The sequence below is a fragment of the Gobio gobio genome, assembly GCF_949357685.1.
Source record: "Gobio gobio genome assembly, chromosome: 4".
NCBI classification, from domain to species: Eukaryota; Metazoa; Chordata; class Actinopteri; order Cypriniformes; family Gobionidae; genus Gobio; species Gobio gobio.
Window position 1 is genome coordinate 3,339,204 of NC_137100.1, and position 17,764 is coordinate 3,356,967.

Below are 17,764 nucleotides of genomic sequence, written 5' to 3' on the forward strand. Positions count from 1 at the left end.
TCTGAGTAACACAAAAACTACCCAAACACTGGGTTGTCACGTCTGACCCAAGATCTGTGCAACACAAAAACTACCCAAACACTGGGTTGTCACGTCTGACCCAGGATCTGAGTAACACAAAAACTACTCAAACACTGGGTTGTTACGTCTGACCCAAGATCTGTGCAACACAAAAACTACCCAAACACTGGGTTGTCACGTCTGACCCAGGATCTGAGTAACACAAAAACTACCCAAACACTGGGTTGTCACGTCTGACCCAGGATCTGTGCAACACAAAAACTACCCAAACACTGGGTTGTTACGTCTGACCCAAGATCTGTGCAACACAAAAACTACCCAAACACTGGGTTATTACATCTGACCCAGGATCTGAGTACCACAAAAACTACTCAAACACTGGGTTGTTACGTCTGACCCAGGATCTGAGTAACACAAAAACTACCCAAACACTGGGTTGTCACGTCTGACCCAGGATCTGAGTAACACAAAAACTACCCAAACACTGGGTTGTTTCCTCTGACCCAGGATCTGAGTAACACAAAAACTACTCAAACACTGGGTTGTTACGTCTGACCCAAGATCTGTGCAACACAAAAACTACCCAAACACTGGGTTGTCACGTCTGACCCAGGATCTGAGTAACACAAAAACTACTCAAACACTGGGTTGTTACGTCTGACCCAAGATCTGTGCAACACAATAACTACCCAAACACTGGGTTATTACGTCTGACCCAGGATCTGAGTAACACAAAAACTACCCAAACACTGGGTTGTCACGTCTGACCCAGGATCTGAGTAACACAAAAACTACCCAAACACTGGGTTGTTACGTCTGACCCAAGATCTGTGCAACACAAAAACTACCCAAACACTGGGTTATTACATCTGACCCAGGATCTGAGTACCACAAAAACTACTCAAACACTGGGTTGTTACGTCTGACCCAGGATCTGTGTAACACAAAAACTACCCAAACACTGGGTTGTTACGTCTGACCCAGGATCTGAGTAACACAAAAACTACCCAAACACTGGGTTGTCATGTCTGACCCAGGATCTGTGTAACACAAAAACTACCCAAACACTGGGTTGTCACGTCTGACCCGGGATCTGTGTAACACAAAAACTACCCAAACACTGGGTTGTCACGTCTGACCCAGGACCTGAGTAACACAAAAACTACCCAAACACTGGGTTGTCACGTCTGACCCAGGATCTGTTTAACACAAAAACTATTCAAACACTGGGTTGTCACGTCTGACCCAGGATCTGTGTAACACAAAAACTACTCAAACACTGGGTTGTAACGTCTGACCCAGGATCTGTGTAACACAAAAACTACTCAAACACTGGGTTGTCACGTCTGACCCAGGATCTGTGTAACACAAAAACTACTCAAACACTGGGTTGTCACGTCTGACCCAGGACCTGAGTAACACAAAAACTACCCAAACACTGGGTTGTCACGTCTGACCCGGGATCTGTGTAACACAAAAACTACCCAAACACTGGGTTGTCACGTCTGACCCAGGACCTGAGTAACACAAAAACTACCCAAACACTGGGTTGTCACGTCTGACCCAGGATCTGTTTAACACAAAAACTATTCAAACACTGGGTTGTCACGTCTGACCCAGGATCTGTGTAACACAAAAACTACTCAAACACTGGGTTGTAACGTCTGACCCAGGATCTGTCTAACACAAAAACTACTCAAACACTGGGTTGTCACGTCTGACCCAGGATCTGTGTAACACAAAAACTACTCAAACACTGGGTTGTTACGTCTGAACCGGGATCTGTGTAACACAAAAACTACTCAAACACTAGGTTGTTATGTCTGACCCAGGATCTGTGTAACACAAAAACTACCCAAACACTGGGTTGTTCCGTCTGACCCAGGATCTGTGTACCACAAAAACTACTCAAACACTGGGTTGTTATGTCTGACCCAGGATCTGTGTAACAAAAAACTACTCAAACACTGGGTTGTTCTGTCTGACCCAGGATCTGAGTAACACAAAAAACTACTCAAACACTGGGTTGTTCCGTATGACCCAGGATCTGTGTAACACAAAAACTACTCAAAAACTGGGTTTTTCCGTCTGACCCAGGATCTGTGTAACACAAAAACTGGGTTGTTACGTCTGACCCAGGATCTGTGTAACACAAAAACTACTCAAACACTGGGTTTTTCCGTCTGATCCAGGATCTGTGTAACACAAAAACTACTCAAACACTGGGTTGTTCCGTCTGACCCGGGATCTGTGTAACACAAAAACTACTCAAACACTGGGTTGTTACGTCTGACCCAGGATCTGTGGAACACAAAAACTACCCAAACACTGGGTTGTTCCGTCTGACCCAGGATCTGTGTAACACAAAAACTACTCAAACACTGGGTTGTTCCGTCTGACCCGGGATCTGTGTAACACAAAAACTACTCAAACACTGGGTTGTTACGTCTGACCCAGGATCTGTGGAACACAAAAACTACCCAAACACTGGGTTGTTCCGTCTGACCCAGGATCTGTGTAACACAAAAACTACTCAAACACTGGGTTGTTCCGTCTGACCCAAGATCTGAGTAACACAAAAACTACTCAAACACTGGGTTGTCACGTCTGACCCAGGATCTGTGTAACACAAAAACTACTCAAACACTGGGTTGTTATGTCTGACCCAGGATCTGTGTAACAAAAAACTACTCAAACACTGGGTTGTTACGTCTGACCCAGGATCTGTGTAACACTAAAGCTACCCAAACACTGGGTTGTTCCGTCTGACCCAGGATCTGTGTAACACAAAAACTACTCAAACACTGGGTTGTTCCGTATGACCCAGGATCTGTGTAACACAAAAACTACTCAAAAACTGGGTTGTTCCGTCTGACCCAGGATCTGTGTAACACAAAACTGCACAAACACTGGGTTGTTACGTCTGACCCAAGATCTGTGTAACACAAAAACTACCCAAACACTGGGTTGTTACGTCTGACCCAGGATCTGTGTAACACAAAAACTACTCAAACACTGGGTTGTTACGTCTGACCCGGGATCTGTGTAACACAAAAACTACTCAAACACTGGGTTGTTACGTCTGACCCAGGATCTGTGTAACACAAAATTTACTCAAACACTGGGTTGTTCCGTCTGACCCAGGATCTGTGTAACACAAAAACTGCTCAAACACTGGGTTGTTCCGTCTGACCCAGGATCTGTGTAACACAAAAACTACTCAAACACTGGGTTGTTACGTCTGACCCAGGATCTGTGTAACACAAAAACTACTCAAAAACTGGGTTTTTCCGTCTGACCCAGGATCTGTGTAACACAAAAACTACTCAAAACTGGGTTGTTACGTCTGACCCAGGATCTGTGTAACACAAAAACTACTCAAACACTGGGTTGTTCCGTCTGACCAGGGATCTGTGTAACACAAAAACTACTCAAACACTGGGTTGTTCCGTCTGATCCAGGATCTGTGTAACACAAAAACTACTCAAACACTGGGTTGTTCCGTCTGACCCAGGATCTGTGTAACACAAAAACTACTCAAACACTGGGTTGTTATGTCTGACCCAGGATCTGTGTAACACAAAAACTACCCAAACACTGGGTTGTTCCGTCTGACCCAGGATCTGTGTAACACAAATACTACTCAAACACTGGGTTGTTACGTCTGACCCAGGATCTGTGTAACAAAAAACTACTCAAACACTGGGTTGTTACGTCTGACCCAGGATCTGTGTAACACTAAAGCTACCCAAACACTGGGTTGTTCCGTCTGACCCAGGATCTGTGTAACACAAAAACTACTCAAACACTGGGTTGCTCCCTCTGACCCAGGATCTGTGTAACACAAAAAACTACTCAAACACTGGGTTGTTCCGTATGACCCAGGATCTGTGTAACACAAAAACTACTCAAAAACTGGGTTTTTCCGTCTGACCCAGGATCTGTGTAACACAAAAACTGGGTTGTTACGTCTGACCCAGGATCTGTGTAACACAAAAACTACTCAAACACTGGGTTTTTCCGTCTGATCCAGGATCTGTGTAACACAAAAACTACTCAAACACTGGGTTGTTCCGTCTGACCCGGGATCTGTGTAACACAAAAACTACTCAAACACTGGGTTGTTACGTCTGACCCAGGATCTGTGGAACACAAAAACTACCCAAACACTGGGTTGTTCCGTCTGACCCAGGATCTGTGTAACACAAAAACTACTCAAACACTGGGTTGTTCCGTCTGACCCAAGATCTGAGTAACACAAAAACTACTCAAACACTGGGTTGTCACGTCTGACCCAGGATCTGTGTAACACAAAAACTACTCAAACACTGGGTTGTTATGTCTGACCCAGGATCTGTGTAACAAAAAACTACTCAAACACTGGGTTGTTACGTCTGACCCAGGATCTGTGTAACAAAAAACTACTCAAACACTGGGTTGTTATGTCTGACCCAGGATCTGTGTAACAAAAAACTACTCAAACACTGGGTTGTTACGTCTGACCCAGGATATGTGTAACACTAAAGCTACCCAAACACTGGGTTGTTCCGTCTGACCCAGGATCTGTGTAACACAAAAACTACTCAAACACTGGGTTGTTCCGTATGACCCAGGATCTGTGTAACACAAAAACTACTCAAAAACTGGGTTTTTCCGTCTGACCCAGGATCTGTGTAACACAAAAACTGGGTTGTTACGTCTGACCCAGGATCTGTGTAACACAAAAACTACTCAAACACTGGGTTGTTCCGTCTGATCCAGGATCTGTGTAACAAAAAACTACTCAAACACTGGGTTGTTACGTCTGACCCGGGATCTGAGTAACACTAAAACTACTCAAACACTGGGTTGTTACGTCTGACCCAGGATCTGAGTAACACTAAAACTACCCAAACACTGGGTTGTTACATCTGACCCAGGATCTGTGTAACACAAAAACTACTCAAACACTGGGTTGTTCCGTCTGACCAGGGATCTGTGTAACACAAAAACTGCACAAACACTAGGTTGTTACGTCTGACCCAGGATCTGTGTAACACAAAAACTACCCAAACACTGGGTTGTTACGTGTGAAAGGATCTGTGTAACACAAAAACTACTCAAACACTGGGTTGTTACGTATGACCCAGGATCTGTGTAACACAAAAACTACCCAAACACTGGGTTGTTATGTCTGACCCAGGATCTGTGTAACACAAAAACTACCCAAACACTGGGTTGTTATGTCTGACCCAGGATCTGTGTAACACAAAAACTACTCAAACACTCGGTTGTTATGTCTGACCCAGGATCTGTGTAACACAAAAACTACCCAAACACTGGGTTGTTCCGTCTGACCCAGGATCTGTGTAACACAAAAACTGCTCAAACACTGGGTTGTTACGTCTGACCCAGGATCTCTGTAACACAAAAACTACTCAAACACTGGGTTGTTACGTCTGACCCAGGATCTGAGTAACACTAAAACTACCCAAACACTGGGTTGTTACGTCTGACCCAGGATCTGAGTAACACAAAAACTACCCAAACACTGGGTTGTTACGTCTGACCCAGGATCTGAGTAACACTAAAACTACCCAAACACTGGGTTGTCACGTCTGACCCAGGATCTGAGTAACACTAAAACTACCCAAACACTGGGTTGTCACGTCTGACCCAGGATCTCTGTAACACAAAAACTACTCAAAACTGGGTTGTTACGTCTGACCCAGGATCTGTGTAACACAAAAACTACTCAAACACTGGGTTGTTACATCTGACCCAGGATCTGTGTAACACAAAAACTACTCAAACACTGGGTTGTTCCGTCTGACCCAGGATCTGGGTAACACAAAAACTACCCAAACACTGGGTTGTTCCGTCTGACCCAGGATCTGTGTAACACAAAACTGCACAAACACTGGGTTGTTACGTCTGACCCAAGATCTGTGTAACACAAAAACTACCCAAACACTGGGTTGTTACGTCTGACCCAGGATCTGTGTAACACAAAAACTACTCAAACACTGGGTTGTTACGTCTGACCCGGGATCTGTGTAACACACAAACTACTCAAACACTGGGTTGTTCCGTCTGATCCAGGATTTGTGTAACACAAAAACTACTCAAACACTGGGTTGTTCCGTCTGACCCAGGATCTGTGTAACACAAAAACTACTCAAACACTGGGTTGTTATGTCTGACCCAGGATCTGTGTAACACAAAAACTACCCAAACACTGGGTTGTTCCGTCTGACCCAGGATCTGTGTAACACAAAAACTACTCAAACACTGGGTTGTTACGTCTGACCCAGGATCTGTGTAACAAAAAACTACTCAAACACTGGGTTGTTACGTCTGACCCAGGATCTGTGTAACACTTAAGCTACCCAAACACTGGGTTGTTCCGTCTGACCCAGGATCTGTGTAACACAAAAACTACTCAAACACTGGGTTGCTCCCTCTGACCCAGGATCTGTGTAACACAAAAACTACTCAAACACTGGGTTGTTCCGTATGACCCAGGATCTGTGTAACACAAAAACTACTCAAAAACTGGGTTTTTCCGTCTGACCCAGGATCTGTGTAACACAAAAACTGGGTTGTTACGTCTGACCCAGGATCTGTGTAACACAAAAACTACTCAAACACTGGGTTGTTCCGTGTGATCCAGGATCTGTGTAACACAAAAACTACTCAAACACTGGGTTGTTCCGTCTGACCCGGGATCTGTGTAACACAAAAACTACTCAAACACTGGGTTGTTACGTCTGACCCAGGATCTGTGGAACACAAAAACTACCCAAACACTGGGTTGTTCCGTCTGACCCAGGATCTGTGTAACACAAAAACTACTCAAACACTGGGTTGTTCCGTCTGACCCAAGATCTGAGTAACACAAAAACTACTCAAACACTGGGTTGTCACGTCTGACCCAGGATCTGTGTAACACAAAAACTACTCAAACACTGGGTTGTTATGTCTGACCCAGGATCTGTGTAACAAAAAACTACTCAAACACTGGGTTGTTACGTCTGACCCAGGATCTGTGTAACACTAAAGCTACCCAAACACTGGGTTGTTCCGTCTGACCCAGGATCTGTGTAACACAAAAACTACTCAAACACTGGGTTGTTCCGTATGACCCAGGATCTGTGTAACACAAAAACTACTCAAAAACTGGGTTTTTCCGTCTGACCCAGGATCTGTGTAACACAAAAACTGGGTTGTTACGTCTGACCCAGGATCTGTGTAACACAAAAACTACTCAAACACTGGGTTGTTCCGTCTGATCCAGGATCTGTGTAACAAAAAACTACTCAAACACTGGGTTGTTACGTCTGACCCGGGATCTGAGTAACACTAAAACTACTCAAACACTGGGTTGTTACGTCTGACCCAGGATCTGAGTAACACTAAAACTACCCAAACACTGGGTTGTTACATCTGACCCAGGATCTGTGTAACACAAAAACTACTCAAACACTGGGTTGTTCCGTCTGACCCAGGATCTGTGTAACACAAAAACTGCACAAACACTAGGTTGTTACGTCTGACCCAGGATCTGTGTAACACAAAAACTACCCAAACACTGGGTTGTTACGTGTGAAAGGATCTGTGTAACACAAAAACTACTCAAACACTGGGTTGTTACGTATGACCCAGGATCTGTGTAACACAAAAACTACCCAAACACTGGGTTGTTACGTCTGACCCAGGATCTGTGTAACACAAAAACTACCCAAACACTGGGTTGTTATGTCTGACCCAGGATCTGTGTAACACAAAAACTACTCAAACACTCGGTTGTTATGTCTGACCCAGGATCTGTGTAACACAAAAACTACCCAAACACTGGGTTGTTCCGTCTGACCCAGGATCTGTGTAACACAAAAACTGCTCAAACACTGGGTTGTTACGTCTGACCCAGGATCTCTGTAACACAAAAACTACTCAAACACTGGGTTGTTACGTCTGACCCAGGATCTGAGTAACACTAAAACTACCCAAACACTGGGTTGTTACGTCTGACCCAGGATCTGAGTAACACAAAAACTACCCAAACACTGGGTTGTTACGTCTGACCCAGGATCTGAGTAACACTAAAACTACCCAAACACTGGGTTGTCACGTCTGACCCAGGATCTGAGTAACACTAAAACTACCCAAACACTGGGTTGTCACGTCTGACCCAGGATCTCTGTAACACAAAAACTACTCAAAACTGGGTTGTTACGTCTGACCCAGGATCTGTGTAACACAAAAACTACTCAAACACTGGGTTGTTACATCTGACCCAGGATCTGTGTAACACAAAAACTACTCAAACACTGGGTTGTTCCGTCTGACCCAGGATCTGGGTAACACAAAAACTACCCAAACACTGGGTTGTTCCGTCTGACCCAGGATCTGTGTAACACAAAACTGCACAAACACTGGGTTGTTACGTCTGACCCAAGATCTGTGTAACACAAAAACTACCCAAACACTGGGTTGTTACGTCTGACCCAGGATCTGTGTAACACAAAAACTACTCAAACACTGGGTTGTTACGTCTGACCCGGGATCTGTGTAACACAAAAACTACTCAAACACTGGGTTGTTACGTCTGACCCAGGATCTGTGTAACACAAAATTTACTCAAACACTGGGTTGTTACGTCTGACCCGGGATCTGTGTAACACAAAAAATACTCAAACACTGGGTTGTTATGTCTGACCCAGGATCTGTGTAACACAAAAACTACTCAAACACTGGGTTGTTACGTCTGACCCAGGATCTGTGTAACACAAAAACTACTGAAACACTGGGTTGTTACGTCTGACCCAGGATCTGTATAACAAAAAACTACTCAAACACTGGGTTGTTGTGTCTGACCCAGGATCTGTGTAACACAAAAACTACCCAAACACTGGGTTGTTCCGTCTGACCCAGGATCTGTGTAACACAAAAACTACTCAAACACTGGGTTGTTACGTCTGACCCAGGATCTGAGTAACACTAAAACTACCCAAACACTGGGTTGTCACGTTTGACCCAGGATCTGAGTAACACAAAAACTACCCAAACACTGGGTTGTTACGTCTGACCCAGGATCTGAGTAAGACTAAACCTACCCAAACACTGGGTTGTTACGTCTGACCCAGGATCTGAGTAACACAAAAACTACCCAAACACTGGGTTGTTACGTCTGACCCAGGATCTGAGTAACACAAAAACTACCCAAACACTGGGTTGTTACGTCTGACCCAGGATCTGAGTAACACAAAAACTACCCAACACTGGGTTGTTACGTCTGACCCAGGATCTGTGTAACACAAAAACTACCCAAACACTGGGTTGTTACATCTGACCCAGGATTTGTGTAACTCAAAAACTACCCAAACACTGGGTTGTTACGTCTGACCCTGAAGCTGGGTAACACAAAAACTACCCAAACACTGGGTTGTTACGACTGACCCGGGATCTGAGTAATACAAAAACTACTCAAACACTGGGTTATGTCTGACGTAACACAAAAACTACTCAAACGCTGCGTTGTCACGTCTGACCCAGGATCTGTGCAACAAAAAAACTACTCAAACACTGGGTTGTTCCGTCTGACCCAGGATCTGTGTAACACAAAACTGCACAAACACTGGGTTGTTACGTCTGACCCAAGATCTGTGTAACACAAAAACTACCCAAACACTGGGTTGTTACGTCTGACCCAGGATCTGTGTAACACAAAAACTACTCAAACACTGGGTTGTTACGTCTGACCCGGGATCTGTGTAACACACAAACTACTCAAACACTGGGTTGTTCCGTCTGATCCAGGATCTGTGTAACACAAAAACTACTCAAACACTGGGTTGTTCCGTCTGACCCAGGATCTGTGTAACACAAAAACTACTCAAACACTGGGTTGTTATGTCTGACCCAGGATCTGTGTAACACAAAAACTACCCAAACACTGGGTTGTTCCGTCTGACCCAGGATCTGTGTAACACAAAAACTACTCAAACACTGGGTTGTTACGTCTGACCCAGGATCTGTGTAACAAAAAACTACTCAAACACTGGGTTGTTACGTCTGACCCAGGATCTGTGTAACACTAAAGCTACCCAAACACTGGGTTGTTCCGTCTGACCCAGGATCTGTGTAACACAAAAACTACTCAAACACTGGGTTGCTCCCTCTGACCCAGGATCTGTGTAACACAAAAACTACTCAAACACTGGGTTGTTCCGTATGACCCAGGATCTGTGTAACACAAAAACTACTCAAAAACTGGGTTTTTCCGTCTGACCCAGGATCTGTGTAACACAAAAACTGGGTTGTTACGTCTGACCCAGGATCTGTGTAACACAAAAACTACTCAAACACTGGGTTGTTCCGTGTGATCCAGGATCTGTGTAACACAAAAACTACTCAAACACTGGGTTGTTCCGTCTGACCCGGGATCTGTGTAACACAAAAACTACTCAAACACTGGGTTGTTACGTCTGACCCAGGATCTGTGGAACACAAAAACTACCCAAACACTGGGTTGTTCCGTCTGACCCAGGATCTGTGTAACACAAAAACTACTCAAACACTGGGTTGTTCCGTCTGACCCAAGATCTGAGTAACACAAAAACTACTCAAACACTGGGTTGTCACGTCTGACCCAGGATCTGTGTAACACAAAAACTACTCAAACACTGGGTTGTTATGTCTGACCCAGGATCTGTGTAACAAAAAACTACTCAAACACTGGGTTGTTACGTCTGACCCAGGATCTGTGTAACACTAAAGCTACCCAAACACTGGGTTGTTCCGTCTGACCCAGGATCTGTGTAACACAAAAACTACTCAAACACTGGGTTGTTCCGTATGACCCAGGATCTGTGTAACACAAAAACTACTCAAAAACTGGGTTTTTCCGTCTGACCCAGGATCTGTGTAACACAAAAACTGGGTTGTTACGTCTGACCCAGGATCTGTGTAACACAAAAACTACTCAAACACTGGGTTGTTCCGTCTGATCCAGGATCTGTGTAACAAAAAACTACTCAAACACTGGGTTGTTACGTCTGACCCGGGATCTGAGTAACACTAAAACTACTCAAACACTGGGTTGTTACGTCTGACCCAGGATCTGAGTAACACTAAAACTACCCAAACACTGGGTTGTTACATCTGACCCAGGATCTGTGTAACACAAAAACTACTCAAACACTGGGTTGTTCCGTCTGACCCAGGATCTGTGTAACACAAAAACTGCACAAACACTAGGTTGTTACGTCTGACCCAGGATCTGTGTAACACAAAAACTACCCAAACACTGGGTTGTTACGTGTGAAAGGATCTGTGTAACACAAAAACTACTCAAACACTGGGTTGTTACGTATGACCCAGGATCTGTGTAACACAAAAACTACCCAAACACTGGGTTGTTACGTCTGACCCAGGATCTGTGTAACACAAAAACTACCCAAACACTGGGTTGTTATGTCTGACCCAGGATCTGTGTAACACAAAAACTACTCAAACACTCGGTTGTTATGTCTGACCCAGGATCTGTGTAACACAAAAACTACCCAAACACTGGGTTGTTCCGTCTGACCCAGGATCTGTGTAACACAAAAACTGCTCAAACACTGGGTTGTTACGTCTGACCCAGGATCTCTGTAACACAAAAACTACTCAAACACTGGGTTGTTACGTCTGACCCAGGATCTGAGTAACACTAAAACTACCCAAACACTGGGTTGTTACGTCTGACCCAGGATCTGAGTAACACAAAAACTACCCAAACACTGGGTTGTTACGTCTGACCCAGGATCTGAGTAACACTAAAACTACCCAAACACTGGGTTGTCACGTCTGACCCAGGATCTGAGTAACACTAAAACTACCCAAACACTGGGTTGTCACGTCTGACCCAGGATCTCTGTAACACAAAAACTACTCAAAACTGGGTTGTTACGTCTGACCCAGGATCTGTGTAACACAAAAACTACTCAAACACTGGGTTGTTACATCTGACCCAGGATCTGTGTAACACAAAAACTACTCAAACACTGGGTTGTTCCGTCTGACCCAGGATCTGGGTAACACAAAAACTACCCAAACACTGGGTTGTTCCGTCTGACCCAGGATCTGTGTAACACAAAACTGCACAAACACTGGGTTGTTACGTCTGACCCAAGATCTGTGTAACACAAAAACTACCCAAACACTGGGTTGTTACGTCTGACCCAGGATCTGTGTAACACAAAAACTACTCAAACACTGGGTTGTTACGTCTGACCCGGGATCTGTGTAACACAAAAACTACTCAAACACTGGGTTGTTACGTCTGACCCAGGATCTGTGTAACACAAAATTTACTCAAACACTGGGTTGTTACGTCTGACCCGGGATCTGTGTAACACAAAAAATACTCAAACACTGGGTTGTTATGTCTGACCCAGGATCTGTGTAACACAAAAACTACTCAAACACTGGGTTGTTACGTCTGACCCAGGATCTGTGTAACACAAAAACTACTGAAACACTGGGTTGTTACGTCTGACCCAGGATCTGTATAACAAAAAACTACTCAAACACTGGGTTGTTGTGTCTGACCCAGGATCTGTGTAACACAAAAACTACCCAAACACTGGGTTGTTCCGTCTGACCCAGGATCTGTGTAACACAAAAACTACTCAAACACTGGGTTGTTACGTCTGACCCAGGATCTGAGTAACACTAAAACTACCCAAACACTGGGTTGTCACGTTTGACCCAGGATCTGAGTAACACAAAAACTACCCAAACACTGGGTTGTTACGTCTGACCCAGGATCTGAGTAAGACTAAACCTACCCAAACACTGGGTTGTTACGTCTGACCCAGGATCTGAGTAACACAAAAACTACCCAAACACTGGGTTGTTACGTCTGACCCAGGATCTGAGTAACACAAAAACTACCCAAACACTGGGTTGTTACGTCTGACCCAGGATCTGAGTAACACAAAAACTACCCAACACTGGGTTGTTACGTCTGACCCAGGATCTGTGTAACACAAAAACTACCCAAACACTGGGTTGTTACATCTGACCCAGGATTTGTGTAACTCAAAAACTACCCAAACACTGGGTTGTTACGTCTGACCCTGAAGCTGGGTAACACAAAAACTACCCAAACACTGGGTTGTTACGACTGACCCGGGATCTGAGTAATACAAAAACTACTCAAACACTGGGTTATGTCTGACGTAACACAAAAACTACTCAAACGCTGCGTTGTCACGTCTGACCCAGGATCTGTGCAACAAAAAAACTACTCAAACACTGGGTTGTCACGTCTGACCCAGGATCTGAGTAAAACAAAAACTACCCAAACACTGGGTTGTCACGTCTGACCCAGAATCTGAGTAACACAAAAACTACTCAAACACTGGGTTGTCACGTCTGACCCAGGATCTGAGTAACACAAAAACTACTCAAACACTGGGTTGTCACGTCTGACCCAGGATCTGAGTAACACAAAAACTACCCAAACACTGGGTTGTTACGTCTGACCCAGGATCTGAGTAACACAAAAACTACTCAAACACTGGGTTGTTCCGTCTGACCCAGGATTTGTGTAACACAAAAACTACTCAAACACTGGGTTGTTCCGTCTGACCCAGGATCTGTGTAACACAAAAACTACTCAAACACTGGGTTGTTCCGTCTGACCCAGGATTCGTGTAACACAAAAACTACTCAAACACTGGGTTGTCACGTCTGACCCAGGATCTGTGGAACACAAAACTACTCAAACACTGGGTTGTTCCGTCTGACCCAGGATCTGAGTAACACAAAAACTGCACAAACACTGGGCTTTTATGTCTGACCCAGGATCTGAGTAACACAAAAACTGCACAAACACTGGGTTGTTATGTCTGACCCAGGATCTGGGTAACACAAAAACTACCCAAACACTGGGTTGTTCCGTCTGACCCAGGATCTGAGTAACACAAAAACTACCCAAACACTGGGTTGTTCCGTCTGACCCAGGATCTGAGTAACACAAAAACTACCCAAACACTGGGTTGTTACGTCTGACCCAGGATCTGCGTAACAAAAAAACTACTCAAACACTGGGTTGTTACGTCTGACCCAGGATCTGTGTAACACAAAAACTGCTCAAACACTGGGTTGTTACGTCTGACCCAGGATCTGTGTAACACAAAAACTGCTCAAACACTGGGTTGTTACGTCTGACCCAGGATCTGCGTAACACAAAAACTACTCAAACACTGGGCTGTTATGTCTGACCCAGGATCTGTGTAACAAAAAAACTACCCAAACACTGGGTTGTTACGTCTGACCCAGGATCTGCGTAACAAAAAAACTACTCAAACACTGGGCTGTTATGTCTGACCCAGGATCTGTGTAACAAAAAAACTACCCAAACACTGGGTTGTTACGTCTGACCCAGGATCTGTGTAACACAAAAACTGCTCAAACACTGGGTTGTTACGTCTGACCCAGGATCTGCGTAACAAAAAAACTACTCAAACACTGGGTTGTTACGTCTGACCCAGGATCTGTGTAACACAAAAACTACTCAAACTTTGGGTTGTTATGTCTGACCCAGGATCTGTGTAACAAAAAAACTACCCAAACACTGGGTTGTTACGTCTGACCCAGGATCTGTGTAACACAAAAACTGCTCAAACACTGGGTTGTTACGTCTGACCCAGGATCTGCGTAACAAAAAAACTACTCAAACACTGGGTTGTTACGTCTGACCCAGGATCTGTGTAACACAAAAACTACTCAAACTTTGGGTTGTTATGTCTGACCCAGGATCTGTGTAACACTAAAACTACCCAAACACTGGGTTGTTCCGTCTGACCCAGGATCTGTGTAACACAAAAACTACCCAAACACTGGGTTGTTACGTCTGACCCAGGATCTGTGTAACACAAAAACTACTCAAACACTGGGTTGTTATGTCTGACCCAGGATCTGCGTAACAAAAAAACTACTCAAACACTGGGTTGTTACGTCTGACCCAGGATCTGTGTAACACAAAAACTACTCAAACTTTGGGTTGTTATGTCTGACCCAGGATCTGTGTAACACTAAAACTACCCAAACACTGGGTTGTTCCGTCTGACCCAGGATCTGTGTAACACAAAAACTACCCAAACACTGGGTTGTTACGTCTGACCCAGGATCTGTGTAACACAAAAACTACTCAAACACTGGGTTGTTATGTCTGACCCAGGATCTGCGTAACAAAAAAACTACTCAAACACTGGGTTGTTACGTCTGACCCAGGATCTGTGTAACACAAAAACTACTCAAACACTGGGTTGTTATGTCTGACCCAGGATCTGTGTAACACTAAAACTACCCAAACACTGGGTTTTTACGTCTGACCCAGGATCTGTGTAACACTAAAACTACCCAAACACTGGGTTGTTCCGTCTGACCCAGGATCTGTGTAACACAAAAACTACTCAAACTTTGGGTTGTTATGTCTGACCCAGGATCTGAGTAAGACTAAAACTACCCAAACACTGGGTTGTTCCGTCTGACCCAGGATCTGTGTAACACAAAAACTACTCAAACTTTGGGTTGTTATGTCTGACCCAGGATCTGAGTAAGACTAAAACTACCCAAACACTGGGTTGTTCCGTCTGACCCAGGATCTGTGTAACACAAAAACTACTCAAACGCTGCGTTGTCACGTCTGACCCAGGATCTGTGTAACACAAAAACTACTCAAACTTTGGGTTGTTACGTCTGACCCAGGATCTGAGTAACACAAAAACTAACCATTAAAGGTTTAGTGTTTAACCTTTTTTCCCCCCCAGAAGTGTATATTGAATTTTTTTTTGATATATCACCCGAATATTTAGTTAATAAGTCTGTACAGTAAAAAAGGGACATCACAAACATTGTTTTCTTTTCACTTTAAGTATACCAAATGTTTATTTATATATTATATGTAAAAATCTCAACATCATTTTTGGCCTAAGTTTCTTTCCTACCTTAATACACTATTATGCAAATAGGCCAATGGTTTAGTTTCCTCAATACAAATGCAATATTCCTTTTATCCCATTAGTTTTTAATTTTTTTAATCTACTCACAAGTGATGGAACAGAGACGACAAAAGACAGAAAGAAAATGAAAACATTTTTAGCATTGAAACCATTATTTCTGCCAATTAAAATGCACCTGAGAACATTTTTTGTTTTTCTGAGCAGACCAATTCAGAGAAATATTTGTGGATAACTAATTTACTGTAAGATATGCAACATTTTACACATTTCAGCATAATAAATTTGGTGCTTGCAGTCTATATGAAAATGCCTAAAAGAGAGGAGCGTCTAAAACTTTGGTTTCCACTGTATATCAATAGCCTCAGCTTATTTAGTCACCTATGTAGTTTATAAAGTGCATAATTCAAATTTTCATTCATAATATTCATTACATTTATTTATATAACAGTATTAGCATAACTTATTTTTTCTTGTTTCACACCCAAAATTAATTATTTCAACTTTTAAATCAATTCTTCAGGGTTGGCGTGAGGTGTTATGTACAACATTTATACAAGTCCTGGAGTCAATGCTATTCCTGTCCCCTCCCACTGCGTCTACTGGGTGTGGCTTGAGGTGGGCGGAGTCATTAGAGTGGGTGTGGCTTGAGGTGGGCGGAGTCATTAGAGTGCACATGTGACGCTGGCGTCCTCTGAGTGGTCACAGTTGTGGACGTTCCATGCTATGTGAGAGCACCGAACGAGCGTATCTTCTGTGCCTGCGCATTTCAGGTTGTCCAGGTGGATTGTGCCACTGCCGGGGCCGAAGTGGGCCTGTCCCTGGGCGGCTTTAGGCAGGCCGCAGCCCATCTGCCGGCACACCACCTTAGCATCTGTAATATCCCAAGCGTCATCACACACGGTCCCCCATTCTCCTCTCAGGTACATCTCCACACGGCCCTCGCAGCGATGCTGGCCTCCCACCAGCCGGCTGGTAGCTTGAGGAGAGAAAGAGAGAGGACTGGATTAGCTGTGTGTGATTATTCTCGACTTGCGTGAATAAATCGCGCTATTGTAGTTGGACGCTTGAACATTTTGAGTTTACTCGCTTCATTCGCGCGTGACATTCACTTCACAACAGACATGAATTTGTGTCGTGGGAGGGGCTTCTGCCAGCGGCTCGTGACGTTGCAAAATGGCTGACATTGTTTTAAAATACGGCGAATTAGCTCAATTTAGCTAGCTTGTAGTCTCAATATGTAGAGTGTAAATTGAGTAAAGAGCGCTTTTTACAACCAGACTGTCCGACCTCCTCACTCACTTTCTTCCAAGCAAGATCCTTTTTATTCCTGTGTCTATAAAGTATGAAGATGTATTGTACAGCTCCGGGTATAATTCGCGCAAATCGTGTCATTCGCGCCGCGTCATTCGTGCCACCAGCAAATTGTCAAACATGTTAACAACAATGCGAAATCATACTAGCGACATGGTAACCATGTTAACAATATGTTAATCCATGCCAGCAAAGTGCTAATTAATGTTAACAGAATGTTAAAACATGCTAATCATGCTAACAAAATGTTAAGTCATGTTACCAAATTGCTAAATCATGTTAGTATAATGCTAACAACATGTTAAATCATGCAAGCAAACATGCTAATTCATGTGAGCAAAATGCAAAAACATGTAAGCAGTGTGTTAAAACATTAATTCATGCTAGTAACATGTTCATTTACGTTAGAAGTGTGTTAAAACATGTTAGCAACGTTA

At 43.9% G+C, this 17,764-nt stretch overlaps 1 protein-coding gene across 1 annotated transcript in view; it reads right to left on the bottom strand.

Annotated features, from left to right (window-relative positions):
• Positions 1 to 15,920: 15,920 nt before the first annotated feature.
• Positions 15,921 to 17,764, bottom strand: part of LOC307124779 (scavenger receptor cysteine-rich domain-containing group B protein) — a 44,133-nt gene continuing 42,289 nt past the window's right edge. Inside the window, exon 12 of the mRNA XM_079814226.1 lies at positions 15,921 to 16,992. Within this exon, the coding sequence (XP_079670352.1) occupies positions 16,679 to 16,992 (314 nt within the window). The 3' untranslated portion in view covers positions 15,921 to 16,678. The remainder of the gene's footprint in view (positions 16,993 to 17,764) is intronic.